Genomic DNA, 24,962 nt, shown 5'->3' on the forward strand with positions numbered 1-24,962 from the left:
GGGGTATCTGTACTTTTATTCAAGTAATGAAGCTGTGTACTCTGTCCGCCTCTGCGTATGACGTAGCGTAGGAAGCGTTGTGATGTAGAACGAACGTGACAGCGCAGCCAGAGAGCAGAGCAAAACAAAACTCTACGTTCGTTCGTTCTACGTCACGACGCTTCCTACGCTACGTCCTACGTCATACGCCAGCATCCATCTCCGTGAACGCGTGTCGACCGTTACTTTTTTTTGGATTACTTTTGTGAAGGATGCATGCACATTTTTGGGACTTGAAGCAGTGGACCCCATTACTTCACATAATAACCACTGAAAGATCCAAGACATTTTCTAAAATAACTGAAAGTGTGTTCGTCTGAAAAATTATTGACATATGCATCTCGAACGGCTTGAGGGTGAGTAAATCATGGGTTTAATATCATTTTTGGGCAAACTATCCCTTTAAAGGGTTTGTTCACCCAAAAATGTAAATTCTGTCAGTAATTACTCTCCCTCATGTTGTTTCCCCGTAAGACTTTCATTCATCTTCGCAACACAAATTAAGATATTTTTGATGAAATCTGAGAGCCGTCTCACTCCTTCATTCTACAGTATGAAAAGATCCCGGCTGCGCCACTGTTCGAACTGTGCCGATATAGGCCTAGTTCATGCAGTGATATTTGTATAGGCCTGTATTTATTTAAATGACAGACTATAGTTTGGAGGTTTTGTTAATGGTATTTATTCCTGCAGAATAAAAGGCTGATAACTTTGAGAAGATTGAGTGAATGTAGGTAATATTTCCAGTGGATGAAGGGACCCTGAAGGGCCCTTATAGTCTTAATGTGGCCCTGCAGGGTCAGTATCTTCTCTTCACAGCTGTTATGATCATCTGAAGTCTTCATAACTCAAACTGTGTGATCTCTAGTTACTGAGACTGAACACATCACACACACTTCTGTCAGAGATCTAGTGTTCTTGAGTTATACAGCCAGAGGGTGGCGCTATTGTGATGATTGACAGACTCTAATACACATCACACACACTTCTGTCAGAGATCTAGTGTTCTTGAGTTATACAGCCAGAGGGTGGCGCTATTGTGATGATTGACAGACTCTAATACACATCACACACACTTCTGTCAGAGATCTAGTGTTCTTGAGTTATACAGCCAGAGGGTGGCGCTATTGTGATGATTGACAGACTCTAATACACACACACTTCTGTCAGAGATCTAGTGTTCTTGAGTTATACAGCCAGAGGGTGGCGCTATAGTGATGATTGACAGACTCTAATACACATCACACACACTTCTGTCAGAGATCTAGTGTTCTTGAGTTATACAGCCAGAGGGTGGCGCTATTGTGATGATTGACAGACTCTAATACACATCACACACACTTCTGTCAGAGATCTAGTGTTCTTGAGTTATACAGCCAGAGGGTGGCGCTATTGTGATGATTGACAGACTCTAATACACATCACACACACTTCTGTCAGAGATCTAGTGTTCTTGAGTTATACAGCCAGAGGGTGGCGCTATTGTGATGATTGACAGACTCTAATACACACACACACTTCTGTCAGAGATCTAGTGTTCTTGAGTTATACAGCCAGAGGGTGGCGCTATAGTGATGATTGACAGGCTTAAGTACACATGTGGTTTTGTAACCTAGGTCAGACAGCGTATTACTAAATGGTACCTGATTACATCAGAATAAACGTCTACTGGGCAATGTTAAATGAATAACAAGAAATTCTGAAGAGTTTATTATTATTGTGAAATTTATATTCAGGAGTGTTAAAGGCAGGGTCGGCAGTAAAAAAAAAAAAAATCCAATTTTTTTTAAACTTTCTTTATATACTAATACATATTTAAAATGTAAGTACTCTGAAAAAGAGTATAAAAATCGAGTGTCTGTAGTCCTCTCAGGTCTGCAATAAACACAGCTACTTATTTCCATTCGGAACGAATGAAATGATTGGCTGGGTGACTGTCACTCTCCCTCGCTACCATGGCTACCACCCCCGCTGCTACAGGAGCTGCCCACATGCGCGCACCCGTTTGACTCGAGGAGAGGCATGGAAGCTAGGAACAATCACAATTATGGCAGAGAAAGAGCAGTCAAAATTCCGAGTACCTGCATATACAGTCAGCAAAGGCAAACAAGGCCAAAAAAGAAAGACAGTATTCGAAAAGGCTATGACCAAAAATTCTTTGGATAAAGCAAGAAGTCAGACGAGAGTCAATATCGGCGTCCTCGTTAGAGCCAACAGTGCTTTCATCGTGGAAGCTCTTACATGCAAAACACCGTATATGTTATGAATCTTACACGAAATTCACCTTCATCACAGTGTAACTGATGGTAATGGGGAAACGTGTATCAATGCAACCTGTTTTTAGCTTTGCCTTATGCTACTAGTTCGTTACCGAATCAAACTCAATATATTTTAAACTTTACCAGTATCTATATGCTAGCTTGATAGTGAGTACTAACAGCCATGTTAATTGTTTATATTCATAATGATAAAGTTAGATATTTTATTACATGTGATTCTGACATGATATCACTACATGAACTTCTCCTCTCCGCTCGGCGCTGGCAAACGCTGAGCGGTCGGCGTCGCGCGTTCATGTGTTTTGGGGGCGTGGCTTTGGAAGGAGACCAGAAGGGAGGGGGTGGAGTGAATGGAAATAAGTAGCTGTGTTTATTGTGCTCTGAGAAGGACTACAGACACTCGATTTTTATACTCTCTTTTTCAGAGTACTTACATTTTAATTATGTATTGGTATAGCCTATAAATAAAGTTTAAACACATTTGGAATTTTTTTTTTTTAGAAAAATTATGATATATATGTATTATGATATATACAAGACATGTAATACTGTAAATAAAGAACCACTATATAACAATTATCTAATATAAACAGAAGTTAAATTAAATCATCTATTTAAATTAAATCATCTGTATTCTGCAAAAAACACTCACTTGGCTCCAGCTGATCAATTTGTTCATTGACTCAGCCTCTACAAGTGCCCAAAATTTGCTGACAAATGCTGGGACACTACTACTGTTTCATCTCTCCTGTTAACATCATAACCTTTCTATGTCTTCTGTGAAGATAAATGTCACACTGTTCTAGACATTTGCCAAGTGTGAGGAGTCCCAGGCTGACCAACACATGAACATATGGCGTTCCGATAGGCTCTTTAACGTAACTTTGCAGCACACACTCGTCTCAATGAACGTCGCACTCAATGTCTCACTCAACGTCTTATTTATTTTTGCTATTTATTCCATTAAATTTAAGGCGCAGACGAGGCGTAGATGTCACGTCATTCACGTGTAGCAGTGAAGTTATTGTTATTTTTCTCTAACACATATTTAACACTCTACTCAACACGGCTCAGTGCAGTGTGCCAGCGGTTGCGATCGGTTCTTTAATATGACTTTGCAACATGCACTCGTCTCAATTAACATGACGTCTGCGTCTGTTATTTATATATCCTATATGGACCATATAGGATATTATGGGCCTGCCCCAATACCTCCCCTTCCCCTAGATTTTTGCGCATTCTTGTGTAGGGTGTCCCAAAACTTTAGGGAGCAAGGGGGAGTGCTATTCTGTCCTTCAAATCAACCCTCAAAACATAGTGAGGTGCGATGCAGACTTAAAACGAAGTGGGAGATGAATTATAAGTATATTTTCGCAAATAAGCATGTTACAATTTCGAAATATGTTGGAATATGTTAGTTTGATGCCCATCCAATGGACTGTTGAGTTGAGTATTTCACAAAGCTATCTGACGATGTTCATGATATCTGCCGAGTGCTTCGAGAGAGTCTGCCCATGAAATATACATCTTATATAGGCTACAGTTTCTAAATTGCGGGACGTGTTTGTAAAAACAGCTATTAAAAGCACAATGATCCGCGGAAGAGACGCGGCGTTCCTATTGGAACGCCATATGAACATTGCTGCTGCAACCATAGACTGTAAAAAAATATGGACGTAGTGTCCGTGAAATCACCCGTAGGTTTCTGAAGAGCATTTTTGAAGCCTAAAGTGGGCGGAGTCGGCCGTCGCCATCTTGGCCTCGCGTCACCTTGCGTCACTCCCGGGTAACAGAAAATTGGCAAAGAGGCGGGGCGTGTGGAGCTGGAGGAGCCGCTCGACGTGATCGAGTTAGCTCAGGCTGGGGAGGTAATGCTATATGCTACTGAAAGTACCCTATGGAAAGTACCAAGTCTGCGACTGCACAGGGCCTCGCGCTAAAGTGACTGTTGATGATGAAAAGCCAATTAAAAGTTCCTGTTTTTGCCCTTCGAAATATTATAATAGTTAAAAGACATGGCTACAAGTGAGACTGTACTATTCTGCTAGTTGAAAATGTATTATGCAGTAACTATTCTGAGAGAGTGTGTGTGACGGTGATTTATGTGCATCAGCATAACAGTTACATGTCAGTCACTCTTTTTTATAGTCTATGGTCCGTCAGCGCGGCATCGCTCGTCAAGTTCATAGAGCTTATTCAGTCCATTTTAAATTCTGATTTTGGCCGCCTCTCAAATGGGTTAGATAGATATATTACCTATGAAGTTCAAGTAAATGCGATAGAAATCCACGCTCATTCAAGGATGTGCATTTATAGCATGGACGGAGAAAGCACCGACACCTGCAGGATTTCATCTGACGGTACATTTGCATATTATAATCTATCTGTTCCGGGAGAGCAGAACGAACAAGCCTTTATATCTATAGACCTTTTTTAAATCTGAAAACTCCAAAAAGCAACGAAATTGTCAGACATCCATTAGTGCATGTTCACAGAGGAAAACAACTGAAATACAGCGCTGGTTGTTCTCTCGAACGATACTCGACGACAACGAGGGAATCCTAAGCCGTGGGCGAAGTAATGGGTTTATTAAATTGTATGAAATAATCCTGAAAAAAAGCACAAACACTGCAGAGATGGCAAGTTCAGCAGCTAAAATTTGCTTAGGTGAAGTGACGCGGCTAACAGCAGACAAACGGCTAGCATTGACATCAGCGGGAATCCACCTGTCACTCAAAAATGGACACACCCTTAATTATGCAGAACTTTAAATATTAATCAACTAAACGGATGAGTTAAAAAAAAAAAAAAAAAAAAAAACACCCCCCTCACAGTTGTCATGAAGGGCAAAATTAGCTGTATAGACCAAAGCCACATACAGACACCAGGCTGTAAACATGTTTTTTTCTGCTGTAAAGTTGGTCATTTTAACATGGGGGAGATACAGATTTGACTCACTTTTGACAACAGCCTCAAGCGGCCAGTCAACGAATTGCAGTTTAACTCACTTCCGTGTTGGTTTCAAGAGAGAGACGGGGAGGTACACACCCCATTGTTCCTTTATCCACCAGTCATCAACATGGCACCCTATAGTATACACAAGTCTTGCATGCATTTTACCTGCCTGTCCTTCATAATCATTTGCTTAAAATAAATTAACTTTTGCTATAGGAAAATATACTCTAATAAAGAGCTCAAACAAAGTCCCTTTTTCAAGGCTCAAATACCTGAATTTGTCTGATTATAATAAACAGCTGAATCATTTACGCGTCTAAATTAGACAAATTAACGTTGTTGTGGTTTAGCAGCATGGTTTTATTATATGCAATAAATTATAAATGTAAATTATATAATCATAAATTATAAAATTTATATTATAAAAAAAAATATAAATTATAATAAATCAAACCCTTACAGTAACCAGTGAGTAACTTGATCTGGTATCTTCTACTTCTTTTATGAAAAATAAAATAAAACAGTTAATAAATAAAATAAAAAATAAATAAATCCAGGGAAAATATTCAGTGAGAGGAAAATAGAGCAGATCCCTAAAGTTAAAATACAATTTTAAACTATTTTTTTAAAATTTAATTAAAATTAAAATTAGATACATTTTATTTAATAAAATAAAAATAAAAACACCCAACAACAACAGAAACACAGCATCTTAAAATGTATAAAAATAAACTGCACAACCAGACAATTTAACAGGTTTCTATTTATTGTGTTAATGTTGAAGTAAATGCCTTGTGGAAACAGATCCATGTTGCACTTTTCTGTTTTAAAACAAAGAAATGCGCCTTTCTTATTCACAGCATTCTCAGTTCACCGTGAGAAACTAGTCATCTCCTGCAAAGCCAAAAACAAAAAAACAAAAATTACACAAGTATCACAATATGAGCTTCTCTTTACAGTTTTGATAAGATAAACGATATTAAAGGGGGGGGGGGGGGTGTACCTATAGAGTAGTATTGCATCCTTCATATCTCCAAAAAGTCTTTAGTTTTATTATATTTATAAAAGAAAGATAGGCTGTGCCGAGTCTTTCCGAAAAAAAAACGAGCGGCTGGAGGCGGGCCGTGTGGGCGGAGCTAAAGCTGTGCTAACGCGCCGAGCTAACACCACACAGAGACATTTGAAGCAGTTTTACTCACTGCCCGGTTCCAACGCACGGCCGCGAACCTTTATCATTGTGACTGCTCGATCCTTAAGCATTCGACGATCTGCAAATCCGATCTGGGCTTTGTTTATAAAACAATCATCGTCGAAATGCAGAGAACAACAGTCTTGCACAACCTCCGTTGATGCTCTGGAAAAACAAACTCCATCCACTGGTCCCTTAACGCCGGGTTCTTTGGGAATCTGTGCAGGTTTGTCTTGCCCTGGCAACCAAAAACACACTTCTTTGGTGACACTGACTTCCCTAAAGCCGAGCACAGCGCTTTGATGAGGTACTGCTTTCGCTCTCTTCTCTCTCTCTGGTCTACAGATGCGCGCACGCCCGCGCTCTTCCGGGAGAAATGCCCTTAGGACCCGTATAAGGAAATTCCGCCCCAGCTGACGTCACACATGCCCATACTCTAAAAACTTTCCGAAACTTGTGACAAACCGAAAGGACAATTTTTGGCACAGAAATACTCCAAACGTACAAATTTAATTTTTGAAACTTTGTCCATGTTTAGCATGGGAATCCAACTCTTTAACAGTGTAAAAATCTCAGTATGCATGAAATAGCATTTCACCCCCCCTTTAAAGAAAACAAAGTGTTGTTTTCCCCCAGTGTAATGTGTGCGTCCTACCTCTTCTCACCATGACTCTTCGCAATTCTCCTCACACTCCTTCTGGCTGTAGAAGTTGTTGCCATTGCCCCCGCAGCCTCCATATGTGAAGGACACACACTTTCCTGCAGAAGAATCGAAGGCCCACCTGGGAATGCTTGCTTCACAAGGACCAGGCACTATAGGCAGTCTACAGGCAGCTAGATGGACAAATACACTATATATTAGGACCACACCAAGATGAAGTGTGCTGGGTCCCTATGGGCCACTCAGCTGGGCCGTAATACATCTTTGAGTCACACACACAAAAACAACGGACTCACACACTCACATCATTGTGAGGACTTTCCATAGGTGAAATGAAACCTCACCCTACCCATCTCAGAAAACTTTCTGCATTTTTAAATTGATAAAACATTGTTTAGTATGTTTAAGCTATTTTAATAATAAGGACTCAGGAAATGTCCTCTTTACCATATTTATGCTGTAATACCCATGTCATTATGCAAATTTGTGTCCTCAATCATATAAAGCACACACACACACCAACCTTCAGTGCGACAGCTCTCCAGACACTCCTTTTCTGTCACAAAGTTGTTCTGGTTCCCCTTACAGCCTCCATAGGTGAACGTCTGACAGGTCATGATGGACGAGTTGTAATGGAAACGCTCCATCATCCCGAAGCACGGACCGGAATCTGGCTCGGACTTACATGCTTCTACACACACACAGAGAGAAACACACACACACACAGACAGAGACACACACACACAGACACACACACAGAGACACACAGACGCACACACACACTTAGTGCGACAGCTCTGCAGACACTCCTTTTTGATTTGCTACAAATTCACAGCTTTCAGGTCTTCTTTTCCTGACAGGCCATGTCATGATACATTAATATTTCAAAAACATAAACAAAAAATTACACAAGTATCACAATATGAGCTTCTCTTCACAGTTTTGATAATAAGATAAACGATATTAAAGAAAATAATGCGGTGTTGTTTTCCCCCCAGTGTAATGTGTGTGTCCTACCTCTTCTCATCATGACTCCACAAAACCCCTCACACTCCTTCCGGCTGTTGAACTGGTTGTCATTGCCCTTGCAGCCTCCATATACGAAGAACACACACTTTCCCACAGAAGAATTGAAGGCCCACCTGGGCATCATTGCTTCACAAGGACCAGGCACTATAGGCAGTCTACAGGCAGCTAGATGGACAAAATACACTATATATTAGGACCACACCAAGATGAAGTGTGTGCTGGGTCACTATGGGCCACTCAGCTGGGCCGTAATCCATCTTTGAGTCACACACACTCTAACACACACCATTATGAGAACTTTCCATAGGTGAAGTCTGAACATCAGGGTTAGGCATTAAACATGTATATTGGGAGAAATATACAGTCGGTGCAGCCTTACTCTGACATGTTCAGGGTTACATTAGCTATAGGCTATTTAAATTTAGTTTAAGTTTTTATTTCTTTCCAGTTCATAATTTTAGAGCTTCAACTTAAACTTATTGCAGTTTATTGCAAGACAACATTTCTAATTTTCATAAATTTCAACGAATATTATAGGCCCATTTTATTTAGCCTAATTTCAGCTTTATTTCAGTCAACTTAAATGCTTAATGTTACAACTTATTTAGGCTAATGCCAGTCAGGGACACCATTAGGCCACGAGTCACACACTCTGACAGGCCACCCCATAAAAATAAAGTTTGATTTGCTACAAATTCACAGCTTTTGGGTCTTGTTTTCCTGACAGGCCATGTCATGATGATACATTAACATTTCAAAAACATAAACAAAAAAATTACACAAGTATCACAATATGAGCTTCTCGTCACAGTTTTGATAATAAGATAAACGATATTAAAGAAAATGTGTTGTTGTTTTCCCCCAGTGTAATGTGTGTGTCCTACCTCTTCTCATCATGACTCCGCAAAACTCCTCACACTTCTTCTGGCTGTAGAACTGGTTGTCATTGCCCTTGCAGCCTCCATATATGAAGGACACACACTTTCCCGCAGAAGAATCGAAGGCCCACCTGGGCGTGTATAATTTACAAGGACCAGGCACTATAGGCAGTCTACAGGCAGCTAGATGGACAAAATACACTATATATTAGGACCACACCAAGATGAAGTGTGTGCTGGGTGTGTGTATGCGCCACTTAGCTGGGCCGTAATCCATCTTTGTGTCACACACGCTCACATATGTAAATATAAATGTTACATCTAAATCTAAATGTTGAATCTAAATGTTTCGGGTGAAACTAAATATTTAACTAATATGCTAAATCAAAATGCCAGTAACCGGAAGTGCCAAAATAACAGCTCGAGGAGGTCAGTGTGTGTTTATAGCATGGTTTATAGCATAGACATTTAGTCACAGTGAGCCCCTTCGTGGCTGGCTATTATGGCTACACGTCATAAGTCCCGCACTTTTCATTGAAGTAGCCTACTTTTTAAATACGGTTTCTCCAAACGCGTTTATTATTTTAGGTAGTTATTATCACAATAATCCATGTCCAAGAGTCCATTTCCTTGGATGAGATGGTTTTTATTCAGTATTTGACACTATAAACCATGCTATAAACACACACTGACCTCCTCGAGCTTTTATTTTGCCACTTCCGGTTACCGGAATTGTGAATTTGCATATTAGGTAAATATTTAGTTTAACCCGAAACATTTCGATTTAGATTTAACATTTAGATTTAGCATTTAGGTGTAACATTTAATTTTTAGATTTAAGTTAACTATTTAAAATATTGTTGACATATTGTTGTAAATGTGCTAAAAAGTGACTGTCAGTTATTTAAACATTATTTGAAGCTAAATGTGACAAAATGTTGCTGTTATTTTCAGCGTGAGCCGCTTTACAAACGGCGCCCCATATCTACCTCTACATCCTTTCAAACCATTCACCAGAACACACACAAATACATGCATAGATGTACTGTGTACAATATGTGTAACGTTACATGTAAATGTACTGAAATGAATCCCGTTAACAGTAACGTTAATGTTATGAACATAGTTATTCCACTCAGTAACCATATCTCAAGTTTCAGCCTAATGCAGTCTCTCCTTCATTTATTTACAGAAATTTGCTGCAAATGGTCATTGCATGTAACTGTATTCTACATTATGGAAGCACCCCATTTCCCTCCAAATTTAAAACTGTATTAATGTTGTGTTTCTGCTACTCCCCAGAAAAAAAAATTCTATCAAATGCAAGTCATTTAAGTGTCAACATAATGTACATTAGGCGTCAATATTTAAGGCAGTGGTTCTCAATTCCAGTCCTCGGGACCAGTGTTGGGCAGTAACTCAGTTACTTTTGACAGTAACTAATACTGTAACGCATTACTTTTTAAATAAATTAACTCCGTTACCGTTACCATATGGTGCGTTGTCCGTTACTTTTTAAAATTAATTATGTGCGGCAGTCAAGGCGAGAGCAAGGCGAACAAAAGCGAGGCGAACAAAAGCGAGTCAAACGTCGCGAGCGCCCTTGAAAGTGCGCGAGAGAGACCGTTGGAGAGCGCGCTCGGAAGTGCGCGAGAGAGACCGATGTGTCCGAGAGCGAGCTCGAAAGTGCGCGAGAGAGACCGAATGTGTTCCGAGCATAATACAGTTTGTTTATAAAGAAATTACACACTTCAGCATTTGAATATCTGTAGCATATTGGTATCATCTGCAACGTTTTAATTAGTTTACATATGAAACAAAACTCCAAAATAACCTGCAAAGAACGTTCCCAGAACACATCTGACCGGTTGTGAACACGACACGTGCGGCAAACACGACTAGAATTTGGCTTAAATAACCTCTGATGGTGACGTTCTCTGTAGGTTATAGAAATATACCCCCCCCCCCCCCCCCCCCCCCAAAAAAAAAAAATAAAAAAATTATATATATATATATATAATTATTATTATTATTATTATTGTTTATTTTGGTACATTGTTCAGTATTATATTGAGCACATTTTGTTAAACTGCTTACTTTCGTGAGGAAAAAAAATATTTCAATAGGCTATACAGTATGTCTACCAGTTGTAAAGGTGTGTGAGTTTTATCATTTTAATTTGCACTACAAAGAGTATGTGTATATATATTTTTTATTACTGTTTATTTATTTTTGGTACATTTGAAGCATCATTTATTTTTAGACTTATTTCTTGGCCAGTTGTTGACTGTGCAATAAATATTAAAGTTCTAAACCTTCTATTGTTTTGTTGTTCCTCTATAGTAAAGATAACATTTTAATATTTAAGGTAATAGGTGTCTCTCACAATGTCCCACACCAAATTAACATTAAAATAGTGTGAATTAGTGTACAATATTTTATAATAATAAATTATTCTATTTAGTGTCCATTTTTCATTTAACTTTTTTTTTTTTTTAAGTAACGCAATAGTTACTTTCCCTGGTAATTAGTTACTTTTGTAATGATGTAACTCAGTTACGTTTTGTGAGAAGTAACTAGTAACTGTAATTACATTTTTAAAGTAACTTGCCCAACACTGCTCGGGACCCACTGCTCTGCTCATTTTGTATGTCTCCCTTATTTAACACACCTGAACCAGATCATCAGCTCATTAGGAGAGACTCCATGAACTGAACTGAGTGTGTCAGATAAGAGAGACATACAAAATGTGCAGAGCAGTGGGTCACGAGGACTGGAATTGAGAACCAGTGATTTAAGGCGAGATCACAGGGCTGTTTACACCTGTCCACTTCATGCGTTTTCTCAGATGGGATAGCTATCCGATCGTGAAGAGACCAGGGGTAAATGCCCTCCGAAACGCATTTGAGACGGATTTGAATCCGATCGCTCAAACCACTTCAGGAGGAGATCTGAGACTCATTTCAGACGAAACTGGATTAAGTGTGCATCTGGTTGTTGAAACCATATGTAAATTTTACTCCTCCCAAAAATGCTAAAAAAATAAACGTGCATGTGAGAGCGTTTTATGGGCTATATGTAATGTTATATCCAGATATGACGACGCTACTGGAACGCGCATCACAGATAAGAAGCTGAGCTATGAGTTACTCAATCAAGCCAACGTGCAACCTATCGCAAATCAAAGTGAAAGTAAAACGCTTAACTGTTACACACAATCCACATCATTAAAAGTAGAGAAACGAAATGATCTTGCCAGTGCTGTTGCCGCTCTCTATTATTGCGGTCTTTGATTTTGAAATTAGCTGATGATCAATATAATCCAGCTCATATCTGTTGCTTTCGGTGATGCCCTCCATTAAATCTGCATATAGCGCGGGAACTGAAGATCGGATTTAAATCCGTTTCGCAAAAACACATTTATGTGACCAGGTGTAAATGGAATCGTTTTGAAAAAACAGATAGCTATCCGATCGGATCTGAGAAAACGCATGAAGTGGCCAGGTGTAAACTGTCGCAACTCTCATATTTAACGGCTCTGGGCACCGCATACCCACTGCAGTGTGAAACAGGCGTCAACCCTTTCAATATAACATCTTTCAGGTTTTAATGGCAGTTGGCAACTCTATTGACTGACTCAGATAATATTACAATTTATTCATTTACAAAGTTCATCTTTCACTGGTCACCTGTTCTATTGTTCATGCATTTCTTCAGGCTTCGTAATGAAGTTAAAGAACATGGATATCTCACCTGTGGTTCCTAGAGCAGCTTCTGTTGTGCTCAAGCATCCAGACAGACACAATAACACAGCGCAGTACACTCGAGCTGTCATCCTCTCCAATTACGGTTATACAATGAACTGCTGGAAAATCCTACTTGTCTCAGGACGAGAGAATATTTAAGTTAGCGCTCAACCAATGGCGTGAGTTTGGGGCGGGATGATCTGATTTGGAGAACAATAGAACACTCCGCATGTTTTAAAAAGTTCCAATGAGGTCTGAGAGTTATGATGCAAGACCAGCTCCAGGCTATGATGCCAATCGGGAGAGCTCTAGGCTATGAATGTGATGGCAATTTTTTTTTCTTCCAGAATACACAAACTAGTTTTCAATGGTCTCAAAGAAGTATAATACTTTTCCTATACACGAACGTTGATTCTGGAGGGCCACTGTCCTGCAGAGTTTAGCTCCAACCCTAATCAGACACACCTGAAGTTAATCAATGTCTTCAGGATTACTAAAGTTGCAGGCAGCTGAATGTTTTTTTTCAGGGTTGGAGCTAAACTCTGCGGACAGCGGTCCTCATGATCAACGTTCCCCACCCCTGCTATACACAATAGTTTGATTTAGATTATATCCAATACAATCCCACCAGACAGTCTTTTATGACAGTGTGTGGGTTGGCCAGTTTGGGCACTAAATTCAATCCCAAATCTGAAACTAATCTCTTGCGAAATGATTATTTTCCCTAAAGTAAACTAAATGGAAACCCCTCATTTGTGCATGGAGTTTTAGAGGGCAGTTTTCCCCCAAAGGAATTTTGAAAGAAAGAAAGAAAGTTTTTCGACTATTCCTTATTTGTTGAATTTAACCCTTAAAATACAGGCCAAAAGTTTGGACACATTACTATTTTTAATGTTTTTGAAAGAAGTTTCTTCTGCTCATCAAGCCTGCATTTATTTGATCAAAAATACAGAAAAAAATGTAATATTGTGATATATTATTACAATTTAAAATAATTGGTTTTCAATTTATTATACTTTAAATTATCATTTATTTTGGTGATGCAAAGCTGAATTTTCAGGATCATTACTCCAGTCTTCAGTGTGACATGTGACATCCAGTCTATCACATGATCCTTTAGAAATCACTCTAATGTTCTGATTTATTATGAGTGTTGGAAATAGTTCTGCTGCCTAATATATTTGATGAATAAAAGGTTAAAAAGAATTGCATTTATTCAAAATAAAAAAAAACATTTTTTTTATATAAATCTTCTTTATTATCACTTTTTATCAATTTAACACATCCTTGCTGAATACAATTATTGATTTATTTAATGATTTATTTATTTTATTTATTGATTAATCAAATTTAAATAAATAATAAACATTTGCTTCTTTTTTTTCTTTTCTTTTTTCTTTTTCTTTTTTTTTTTTGTTCATCAAAGTATCCTAAAAAAGTATCACAGCTTATGAAAAGATATTAAGCAGCAGAACTGTTTCCAACTTTGATAATGAATCATCATATTAGAATGATTTCTGAAGGATCATGTGATAGACTGGAGTAATGATCCTGAAAATTCAGCTTTGCATCACCGAAATAAATGATAATTTAAAGAATAATAAATTGAAAACCAATTATTTTAAATTGTAATAATATATCACAATATTACATTTTTTTTCTGTATTTTTGATCAAATAAATGCAGGCTTGATGAGCAGAAGAAACTTCTTTCAAAAACATTAAAAATAGTAATGTGTCCAGACTTTTGGCCTGTACGGTATATATATATAACTATTGGTCAAAGGTTTTAGATCGGTAAGATTTTTTATGTTTTTAAAAGAAATGCATCATTACTCCAGTCTTCAGTGTCACATGATCCTTCACAAATCATTCTAATATGCTGATTTTATGCTCAAAAAATTATTTTCAATGTTGAAAACAGTTGTGTACTTTTTTTTTTTCACAATTATTTGATGAGTAGAAAGTTCAAAAGAACATTTTAGAATATTTTCTAACATTATAAATGTCTTTACTGTAACTTTTGATCAGTTTAACTCATCCTTGATGAATAAAAGTATTGATTTATTTGATTTCTTTCCCCCAAAAATAAAATAAAAATTCTTACTGACCCCACACTGTAAAAAAAAAGTGTAATTTTACAGGTAATTGTCTGTATTTTTTTACAGAAAGTAGAGAAAAAGACAGAATTTTTTTTTTGTCATTATACAGCAAATATCTGTAAAATAAAAGGCATTTGCTGTAATTTAAAGGTCCATTGTTAAATTTACAGGTAATTGCTTGTATTTTGCGTATTTTTGCAATTTTACGTTTTTTAAAAGGAACTTGTCTGTATTTTTACAGAGTTATGTGTAATTTTACAGAAATTATTAAGTAATATTTTACAGTTTTTTTCTGTGAAATTAGAAAACAAAGAAAAGAAGGTATAACTGCGGAAATCAGCATCTATTCAATATGTTTTCCTTACAGATTATTAAGCATGTGGGGGCTAAAGTGAGTTTTTTTAAGGTTAAATAAAAGTATTTGTACCATAGACTGTGATTTGTACTGTACCCTACATAGACTACAGTAGGCCTGAATTATTTTTTATTTCACATTTTATTTTATACTCATTTTGATCATTATTTCATTGTCTTATTCTCCCATAATTTCATGTATATTTTATGAATATTTTTCCAAATCTCCGTTGCTTCACATTAAGGGCTTTGTGTGTTTGTGTGTGTGTGTGTGTGTGTGAGTGTGTGTTTGAGTGCGCGCGCGCGATGACGCAGATTCAAATTCATATCCGCTGTTTACTCCCGCCCACAACGGTTAACGTTAGCTGATCAGTCGAGTTTGGGCAAGCGGGTAGTGATGGGCATTCCGGCTCTTTTTCGTGAGCCGGCTCGTTTGACTCAGCTCACTGAAAAGAGCCGGCTCTTTTTGACTCACAAACGGCTCTTTAAAAAATATATGTTTTAACTCGCTGAAAGTCCACCGCACAACTGTGCAACGTTAATATTAATATTTTTAACTGTCCATAACAACCCAAAAACTTGTCTGCTTGCCTTGCACATCTAATTAATGGGCAAAGTTATGACTGACTATTTTTCTTACCTTCTTTTTTTTTTTTTTTTTTTATGGATGTTATTGAGCTTGTAGTAGTTTAGTTTAGCTCTTGCGTTCTTCTGAACATCTTGCGCTGCCATTGGCCGATGTCATTTCTGAGTCACATCAGACCATAATCTGTCTCTCTTTTAAATGCCTATTCCATGAGTGGTAGGCTACGACTGGCTGTTTTAAAATATAACTAATATCGAAACAAAATAACAAAATAACCCAGGTAGTCTCATCTAAGAGACGTTTAGGCCTCCTCCAATAGTACTGACAGCATGGGCTCATAGCTTGCAGGTTTGCTTAGTGGCAAACTTTTTTCATTTGATTGGTTCAACCGCCACCCGCCCGAATTTAATTAAACTATTATTTTTCGTTACGTCATCCGCCCGATCCGCGGTTTATCCGCATCTCTAGTGTGTGTGTGTATGAGTTAGCTCGGCCCTCCCTCATGCAGTGTATGATTGACAGGAACAGAATGTGAGGCTGGTCAGACAGTCGAAACAAATGTGTGTGCGCCTTTAGGCCTATATAATTATGTTTTTGTTGGTTTTTGAATTAGTCAATAATTTTAAATAAAATTAAAATCATTCATTATTTCATTATTAGCCTACATAATGATTTAATTTCTATAGGCTATATTTTTAAAAATAGAGTCGGCTCTTCAGATATGCGAGCCGGCTCCCGTCGTTCACCTACAAGAGCCGGCTCTTAGATCCGGCTCATTCGCGAACGACCCATCACTACAAGCGGGAGATTTGAATTCAGTCTACTTTCGTGAAGTGGATTGTGAGATCAACAGGGGTTCAAAGCAATCGTATATTTGTCAAGAGCAGCCGTGAGCAGGAGCTCTGTTTTTAGTCAGTCCGTTTGGATTCTTCGGAAATAAACGCCCTTTTCAGTGAGCCTTGTTCGTCACAGCGAGGCGAGCGGACATCATGCCAACCGATCACCGGCTGAGGTAAGAGTCTCATTATACTAAGTTACATGTGAACGATATTTTATATTACATTTGTGTTAAGTTTACAGTTTTCAAGCTAACGTTAGCATACTTAAATGATGTTCTGTCATAACTGGCGAGAGCTGGAGGGCAAAACACTAAAAATGTAGCATCATGCGTCTTTACATTTTCCATCTGTTTTAAGAAAGATCTGTTGAACCACACCTCAAAAGACCTAAAACGAGCTTTCGTAGACTTGTTATACATATCAAAGTCCGTTTAATTGTATATAAAATCTTCGTTAATACGCGATACTATCTGTCAGTAAATCAATCTCTTAAATGGCGGGACATTTTGAAACACTGCCTGGAAGCTGAAAACTCTTCTCTTAAAAAATATCCTTGGTTTTAATTATAGTAAAATTATAGTAACCACGTTTTTGGCGGATTTTTATTACTATTTTTAATAACCACAGTTATACTACAAATAGGCCTACCATGTTTGTTTGTTTTTTTGTTTCTTTGTGGTTAAACCATAGTTAATTTTCGTAAGGGTTAACATGGCTATCTCAAGACTGTTAAGAAAACGAATTCAGTAAATACTGTAACTTACTTGATGATACAGGAAAGCACATGAGACTAGAATATGAACACAACATGATAAATAGCATATTCTGGCTGCATCTGCTTGCCAACATAACGTTAGCTATAGAATGCATACATGTGCATATATTAGGCTTATAAAATAAAAGTTGATAGAATGTTTGTGTTCTGATGAAGAAATGAACTTATCTACATTTTGGATGAACTGGGTTCATCATAGTAGCCTTTTTCATAGGATACTTTTGCATTGATTGCATACAATTGCATTGATCCAGATGAACAGAAAGTTAACTTACACCCCTAGGTGTCTCAGCTCAAACCTTCACTATTAGCCTTTCCTGCTCAGCTTCCAGATCATAGTCAGTTGAGGATTTGCATTGTCCCAGTGGAACATATTCTGACATGTGTAAATGTAATACTGAGTTGTTAATTTTTTTTTTTTTTTTTTTTTTTTTTTTTTTTTTTTGTGATGTCAGGTCAAGTGGAAAGCAGAATGATCATGGCAAACAAGGTATGGGAAGAAGTAATTTAAAATATTGTTATGGCTGAGTCTTCTGATTCCATATGATTGCACTAAAAGTGGCAGAACATTTAATTTGTTTTATACTGTATTTTCCCATGTGAATATTCATTTGATCCTTGTGAGGCCACTGGAGCTGCACAATGTTTGGTTTTACTACAGTAAGACCATGATTGTGTTAGATTCCACCCATCTATTTATTTATTATTATTATTATTATTTTTTTTTTTTTTTTTTTTTTTGTAGTGTAACTAGGCTCTGTCATTTAGAAACATGACTTTTCCTATCACTTAATGACACATATCTCTACCTTTCATTCCAGCCAGAGGATCTGATGGTTGCTGCTCGCATCTCAGCCTACCTGATGGAAAATTCTTGCTGGATGAATGACCTTCACCTTCAACTCAACCTTGCCAAGACAGACCTGCTTATGGTTTCAGCCAAACCATCCTTGCTGTGTGATCCTGGTGATTTGCCTTATACAACACCAGAAAGATCCGGCCCTTCCTATCGGAGCCACACAACTCCTTGTCTAAGCTCTTGTTCTATCCAGACTGGACTATTGTAATGCTCTCCTGGCAGCTCTTCCAGCATCAGTCAAACCTCTGCAACTGATCCAGATGCTTCAGCAAGACCTAAACTCACTGCTTCAGATCTGTGTGTCTCCAGAAGCTTGTGTTCTGCAAGTGTACGGCGCCTTGTGGTGCCATCATCCCAAAGAGACACAAAATCACTTTCACTGACCTTTCCCTGGACTGTTCCCTGCTGGTGGGATGACCTGCCCAACTCGACACATTTTCAAGAAACTGCTAAAGATCCATCTTTTCATAAACACTTGACCCAATAATACTAAATCTTTGTTTTAATAAAAAAAAAAAAATTGTGCACTGTGCTACACTAACTGGGACTTGTCACTGCACTTGTTGCTTCTATTGTTCTCTTAATATAAATATAAAATATTTTAATGTGGATATTTTTACATGTTCTAAATGATATACTAAGCCTGTATTTCCTATCATTCACATATATTGATGTTCAGTGTTTGTTTAATGAGTAATACTGTAAATGTGCAGGTATTCCATACTTGTACATTTAGTTAATTTAACAGAAATTGACTGTACATTTGCTATTATTAAGTGCTTAATTAGAGATTGGTCAAAGTTGTGAAACTGGATCTGCAAAAAAATAAAAACTGTAAATATACAAACTTTGTATTTGAATTTATGGACTTATTACATTTTTATACATAACTTCATAGTTATTTTACACAGAAAAACTATATATTAAAAGATAATTACTGTAGATAGACAGAGCATTATTATAAAATAACTTTATAAAACCCTAAATTTACAGTTTAACCTTAAAGTTAAATGTTCTTTTTATGTAATTTGACATAATTTATCTGTTTTTCCACGGTTTAATAAGCCATTATTAACAGTAATGTACTGTAATTTAATTAATTTTGACCGTAAAGTCAATTCTGTATTTTTACGGTTTTTGCCTGTAATTTTGTGAAATGGTAATTTGCTGTAATTTAACAGAACCCGTCTGGAAACTTTGCTGCCAGAGATTTACCGTTTTTTTACGGGATTCTTTTTTACAGTGCAAACTTTTGAAGGGTAGTGTTTAATATTACAAAAGCTTTCCCTTTCAGATAAATGCTGTTCTTTTGAACTTTCTATTCATCATAGCATCATGAATTAAAAATATAAAAAACTGTTTTCAACATTGATAATAATCATAAATGTTTCTTGATCATCAAATCCTCATATTAGAGTGATTTGTGAAGGATCATGTGACACTGAAGACTGAGTAATGATGCTGAACATTCAGCTTTGATCACAGGAATAAATTACACTTTACTGTATATCCACATAGAGAACAGCGGTTTTAAATTGTAATAATATTTCACAATATGACTGTTTTTGTTTGTATTTTTAATCAAATAAATGCAGCCTTGGTGAGCAGAAGATACTTCTTTTAAAAACATTAAAAATCTTACCGATCTAAAACTTTTGACCGGTAGTAGGCTGTATGAAGGCCCTATGTATGTATGTTTATATAAAATACACTCTATACTTTGCTTTAAAACAGATCATGCATAGTCGTTTTTGAAATATGTTGTTTGGAAGTCTGACCGACACAACAACAAATGTGTAGCCAATCTGCATTAGGTGGCGTATGACGGTGGAGGAGAGAGAACGATCAAGAGGGAGATTTGAACTGAAGAAAGACTGCAGAAATAGCTGAGACACAATACAAAAGAGAAAAGCTCAAAAGAAAACACTGGAAAATAAAGGGTTATGTCTGGGCAAGAGCTTTGGGATCCGCGTTAATATTAGAAACGCTGTACAGCGCTGGAGAGAGCGAAGCGGGAAGGTCTGAAAACAGACACAGACGTTGCTCTGATTCGGGTCCACACGTGAGCATGGCCGTAATTTGGGTGGGACATGTGAACACGCAACAAACTGAATTATTATTTGTTAAATAACAATTTAACAGTGATAATAATGTAGCTATCATTAGCCTAAAGTTCAGCTAAAACTTCAACCGGTAGGGTTGGGAAATAGCCAATTGCCAAATAAATCTGAATTTTTGGGCTAAATGGCGATGTATGGTATAATCTGAGTATTTAATAATTATTTTTCTATTTGAATAAAAAAACAACTGTATTTAATTTTTTTTTTAAATATTTAATATCCTGCTCAATATTGTCCTACAAACAGAGGTGTCACTCCTACATCCTACGTCATACATCATCAAGTGTTACTCTTTTGGCATAAGACGACTTGTGTACGGCCGTCTGCCGGAAGCTAGTTATCTTAGTCGATAAAGTTTTAAATATGAACATTTTTCTTACACGAACGCATCGCTTCACTTCAGAAGGACTTTATTTATTACCAGCAGTCAGATCTGACCATTATCACGTTTATCTGGCCTTTTTCTTTGCTGAAACATGGTCATGATAATGTTTCATGTCTTTGTAAATTTTTCCTTGATGGCACAAAACCGCAGGTGAAAGCCATCTGTAACAACTATCTTGTGTGGTGGCAAACAAAAGTGAATCACTGAATAAGAGACAAACATTCCCAATTATCTTTGATGAGGTTTATTTTCTTGCAAGGAAAGGCCAGCAGTCATACAGTCAGAGTGGATGCAGAGTGTGACCGTGAGGGGAGGGCATCCTTTCTCCTTTATAGTCTTGACTCCCAGAATGTCCTTGAGTGGAGGCTCTCCTGTCACGTACCAACACTCTTTACCATTCCAATACAATTCCATATTAGAATAAGGTTTGTGTGTGCTCTTGTCAGTCGTCACATGATCGTCACATGATGGTCACATACATCTTAAAGATAAAATTTCTTGCAATTTGTGTAAAGGTTCAAGATTAAACTGTTTTTCTCCCTGTCCATTTTCCTTTTAGGCTGATGGCTGCCATTTTTCAGAATCAGGGTCCACAAGGGTCTGGGCCCACCTGCATCAGCCAGGACACACACATCTTGAGATGTAGGAGATGGGTGTGGAGATAATTCAAGGGGCAATTCACACCTCATAACACTCATACTGCAGCTCCATGGCCTCCCGGTGTAGCTCCGGAACTAAATTATACACCACAGATTATGGTAGGATAGACACCACCCATCTCCTATACACAAAGATACAGAACACACCCTCACACCTACAACCTCACAACATCTCTACCTGGCATAGATCATAGGACTATCCAGGCCAAAAGCATTCATAATTTCTTCTCACTTGTGTCAAACAATTTTACAGCGTTAAAGTCTTGGCAACTTCCTGTATGTAAAACACTGTAATGTGCATTGGACATGTGCATGGCTATAGTCACACATCAATTAATTTAATTTCTAATCATTCAAATTCCACATTCAAATGCAATGCAACTGGTCTCTTTTTATAAAATGTTTATTATGTCCAGTCATTCGCATTGTTGTAAACTAGTAGGACCCACAAAATATGACTAATGACAATACAAATTTAGAGTTAGAATGCAGTCATTTCTATCAATCAACCACACAGTTCCCAGTCAGACCTGCATTATCGAGTGGGGCTATAGCCTGTACATCAAATGCACAGAGGATGATTGCAAAAGCTAAACTAGGGATTTTAAATTAGCAGCATGTGAACTGATCATCTATTTTAGTTATAGCACGATTTAAACATTAGAAATGAACATGAACATTAGAAATGCAAAAAGATGTCAATACACACCTTTTGGTTTTGGTTTGGTTTGTTTGTCAGACAAAAATGGTGGATATCTGCATAATGATTGGTCACATATTCAGAATCTGCAGTAATGCTCAAGAGTATGCAACACGATGCATTAAGAGCCAGGGGTAAACGTTTGAGCAAGAAGATGGTGATGTGTACATTTTTCTTATTTTCTTTTATACAGTATGTTAATATCTTATTTAGCCTCTGAAGGGCAGTATTAAATTAAGGAATTCTTAAACAAAATAAGAACAATTTACACACCCTGGCTCTAAATGGATGTTTCCCTTTTGAGCATCACTGAATGTTTGCAGTGTTTGTAATAGTTGTGTATGAGTCTTTCAGTTGTCACCAGTGTGAAAAGATGCATCTCAAAATCATACAATCACTGTAAAGAGTCAAATACACAGAAGATGCTGGAAAAGCAAAGAATGTGCAGGAGCTGGAGGATTTTTCTGAAGGCCATTGAGCAGTTTAACTGTTCGGGACAAACAAGGGACTCACGAACAACCATTACAAAAAACAAAAACAAAAAAACAGTTGTGATCATTCAGGTAATGACACACAGTATTAAAAATCAAGCTTATGTAATTTTTCTTGTATTTTGTGTTTTTATTTTGTCTTGTGGACTAGGCTTTACTTAAACATCTATGTGAAAAAGTTTTTTTCAGGGCAGTAAAAAAAAAAAAAAAAACACAAAAAGTTTTTATGATCCTTATTATTAAAAAATAAATAAAAATAACATTTTGGAGGTTCTGCAAGGTGTATTTCAACTTATTACTAAAGTGTAACAAAAATCATAACATTATTAGACGACAAAATGTTGCTATGGTTATCACGTTCTCATGTTGCTATTGCAAATCGTCCAATTTCATGACTCACAGGACTATAATTTAGCGGATTCACTCCCTCATTTAAATGCAGTTATCACTCCTTAAACTTTACAGTGTGAATCATGTAACCGCTGAAGCATGGAAAACCGAACTATTATTTATGTCAGTAGCGCTTAACTGTGCGTTCACACCGCCGGCGGCGAGAGCGTCAAAGTGGCCGGAAGCCATTCATTTTCAATGAGAGCCGGCGGCGAGCACCGGCGAGGGCGGCGCGGCGCGTCTTGGACGGCGAGAGCGGCGAGAAGAGTTGAAATCAAGTCAACTTTATGGTAATAAGCTATGACGCGGTTCGGCGGCAACCAATCGGAATGTAGAAGTCCTCCGCCTGAGAGGATACGAGAGAACACAATTCTGTAAACTTTGGTTCCCACCACATTAGTTCCTAAGCAAAATGGAGGAAAAATTAATCATTTCTGTTGCGGGTTTCCCGTTATTGTACGACTTGTCATCCATAGTGTTGTCAGTTGATTAGAAAAAGCTGCGCAACACTATTTATAGGCAACATTTTCGCGCTAGAACTTCTTTGAACTAAAAACGCTTGTTTTTTAAGCAGGAATGCAATTCATTTGCTCAAAATAATAATGATGTTGACCAATTGCAGCAACGGGTTTTGCGGCCCCTTTAAATGAAGTTTTTTATAAAATCACGCATTCTAATCTACGTCAGAGCGTCAGAGCGTCCCCGAATCTTTCTACAGCGTCGGTGGCAGGGCGGCGAGAGCGAATTTTGCCGCTCTCGCCGGCGGCGGTGTGAACGTACAGTAAGCCATCACTTATTTACCGCGTTCTGCACTCTCACTGAAACTCTCGCCATAAACACTGAAGTTGTCCGCACTGCACAGTGAATCTCTTATTTAGGGGAGCGCGGGGCACAACCTAACGCGGGGTTAGTTGTAACACGCTTGTTTTAAATACTTCCGCACATGCTTGGATGACGGAACTTTGTTTATTTACTAGTTGCCATATCAACACTATATAGAAAAGAAAAGAAAAAAATCCGCCAATTTTTTTTTTTTTTTTTTTTTTGGAAGATATCCATAGACATTTATTAAACCATAGCAAAAGTACATTTCTTACTTAAGTTATTTTTTCATCTCTATTTTTTGTGTTTATTTAAAATAAGACAAATCTGATATTATTTTAATCTCCAAGATGTTATTTAACAGTTGAGATAGTTATTTAATGCTTCGCTAACTAGCAGAAGACACTAGCAGGGTTTAAATCCCAGTTGTGCAGGCGGGGGCATGTTGTCACACTGCGTTACAATGTGCCCCTATTAGAAATATGCTATTATATTCTATACTATTATTAATTTTATTGAGAAAACGTGAGAAAAAGGTGAATAAAGACTGAGAGTCAATGTCCAGAAATTACTAATTATTTATTTGTTTTGAACTATGTTGTATAGCTGTGTTTTCCTGTGTTCGTAGTCAAAACTCAAAAATGAGTTTATATTTAATTATTAAAAACTGCCATTATTTTATATGAAAAAGTTTTTTAATTGTATTTTATTTGGAAAATATTTTAGTTTGTTTTGTGTATTTTTTTTATTAGATCGGATAACATTTTAACCCTCTGGGCTTCTTCATAATTGGGTCACACTTAGCTTCCTCCCGCCCGAAAACGGGCGAAGCCTTAAAATTGTACTTAACTTTGTCCTAGGATAACCATTCAAATATTGTTTTGTTCTATAATGTTTTCTGATTATTATATAGAATTTTTAGAATTTTTTATGATACTTTGCATTAATTATGCAATTTTTATGAGCTATTTTTTCCATTAGAATTAATATATATATTTTTATTTTATTTATTTTATTTTATTTTTCAATAAATGCAACATTTCACATCAAATTAGAGTGCAGGCCTAAAAAAAAAAAATATTTCAAGTGAGAAGAGCGCCACCTA

General features: G+C 37.3%; 2 protein-coding genes across 2 annotated transcripts in view; both read right to left on the bottom strand.

Moving 5' to 3' along the window:
- Positions 1-24,962, bottom strand: part of LOC307144486 (uncharacterized protein) — a 79,904-nt gene that overhangs the window by 35,543 nt on the left and 19,399 nt on the right. The gene's annotated exons all lie outside the window — the stretch shown is intronic.
- Positions 6,161-12,941, bottom strand: LOC307144734 (carboxypeptidase inhibitor SmCI-like; the record flags this gene model as incomplete). The annotated part of the gene is made up of 6 exons (XM_079847297.1): positions 12,784-12,941; positions 9,037-9,213; positions 8,141-8,317; positions 7,647-7,814; positions 7,128-7,296; positions 6,161-6,167 (listed from the first exon to the last, which is right to left on the bottom strand). The coding sequence occupies exons 1-6, from the start codon at positions 12,863-12,865 to the stop codon at positions 6,161-6,163; spliced, it is 780 nt and encodes a 259-aa protein (XP_079703423.1). The 5' UTR covers positions 12,866-12,941.

Source organism: Squalius cephalus, assembly GCF_949319135.1.
Source record: "Squalius cephalus genome assembly, chromosome: 17".
Classification (NCBI taxonomy): domain Eukaryota; kingdom Metazoa; phylum Chordata; class Actinopteri; order Cypriniformes; family Leuciscidae; genus Squalius; species Squalius cephalus.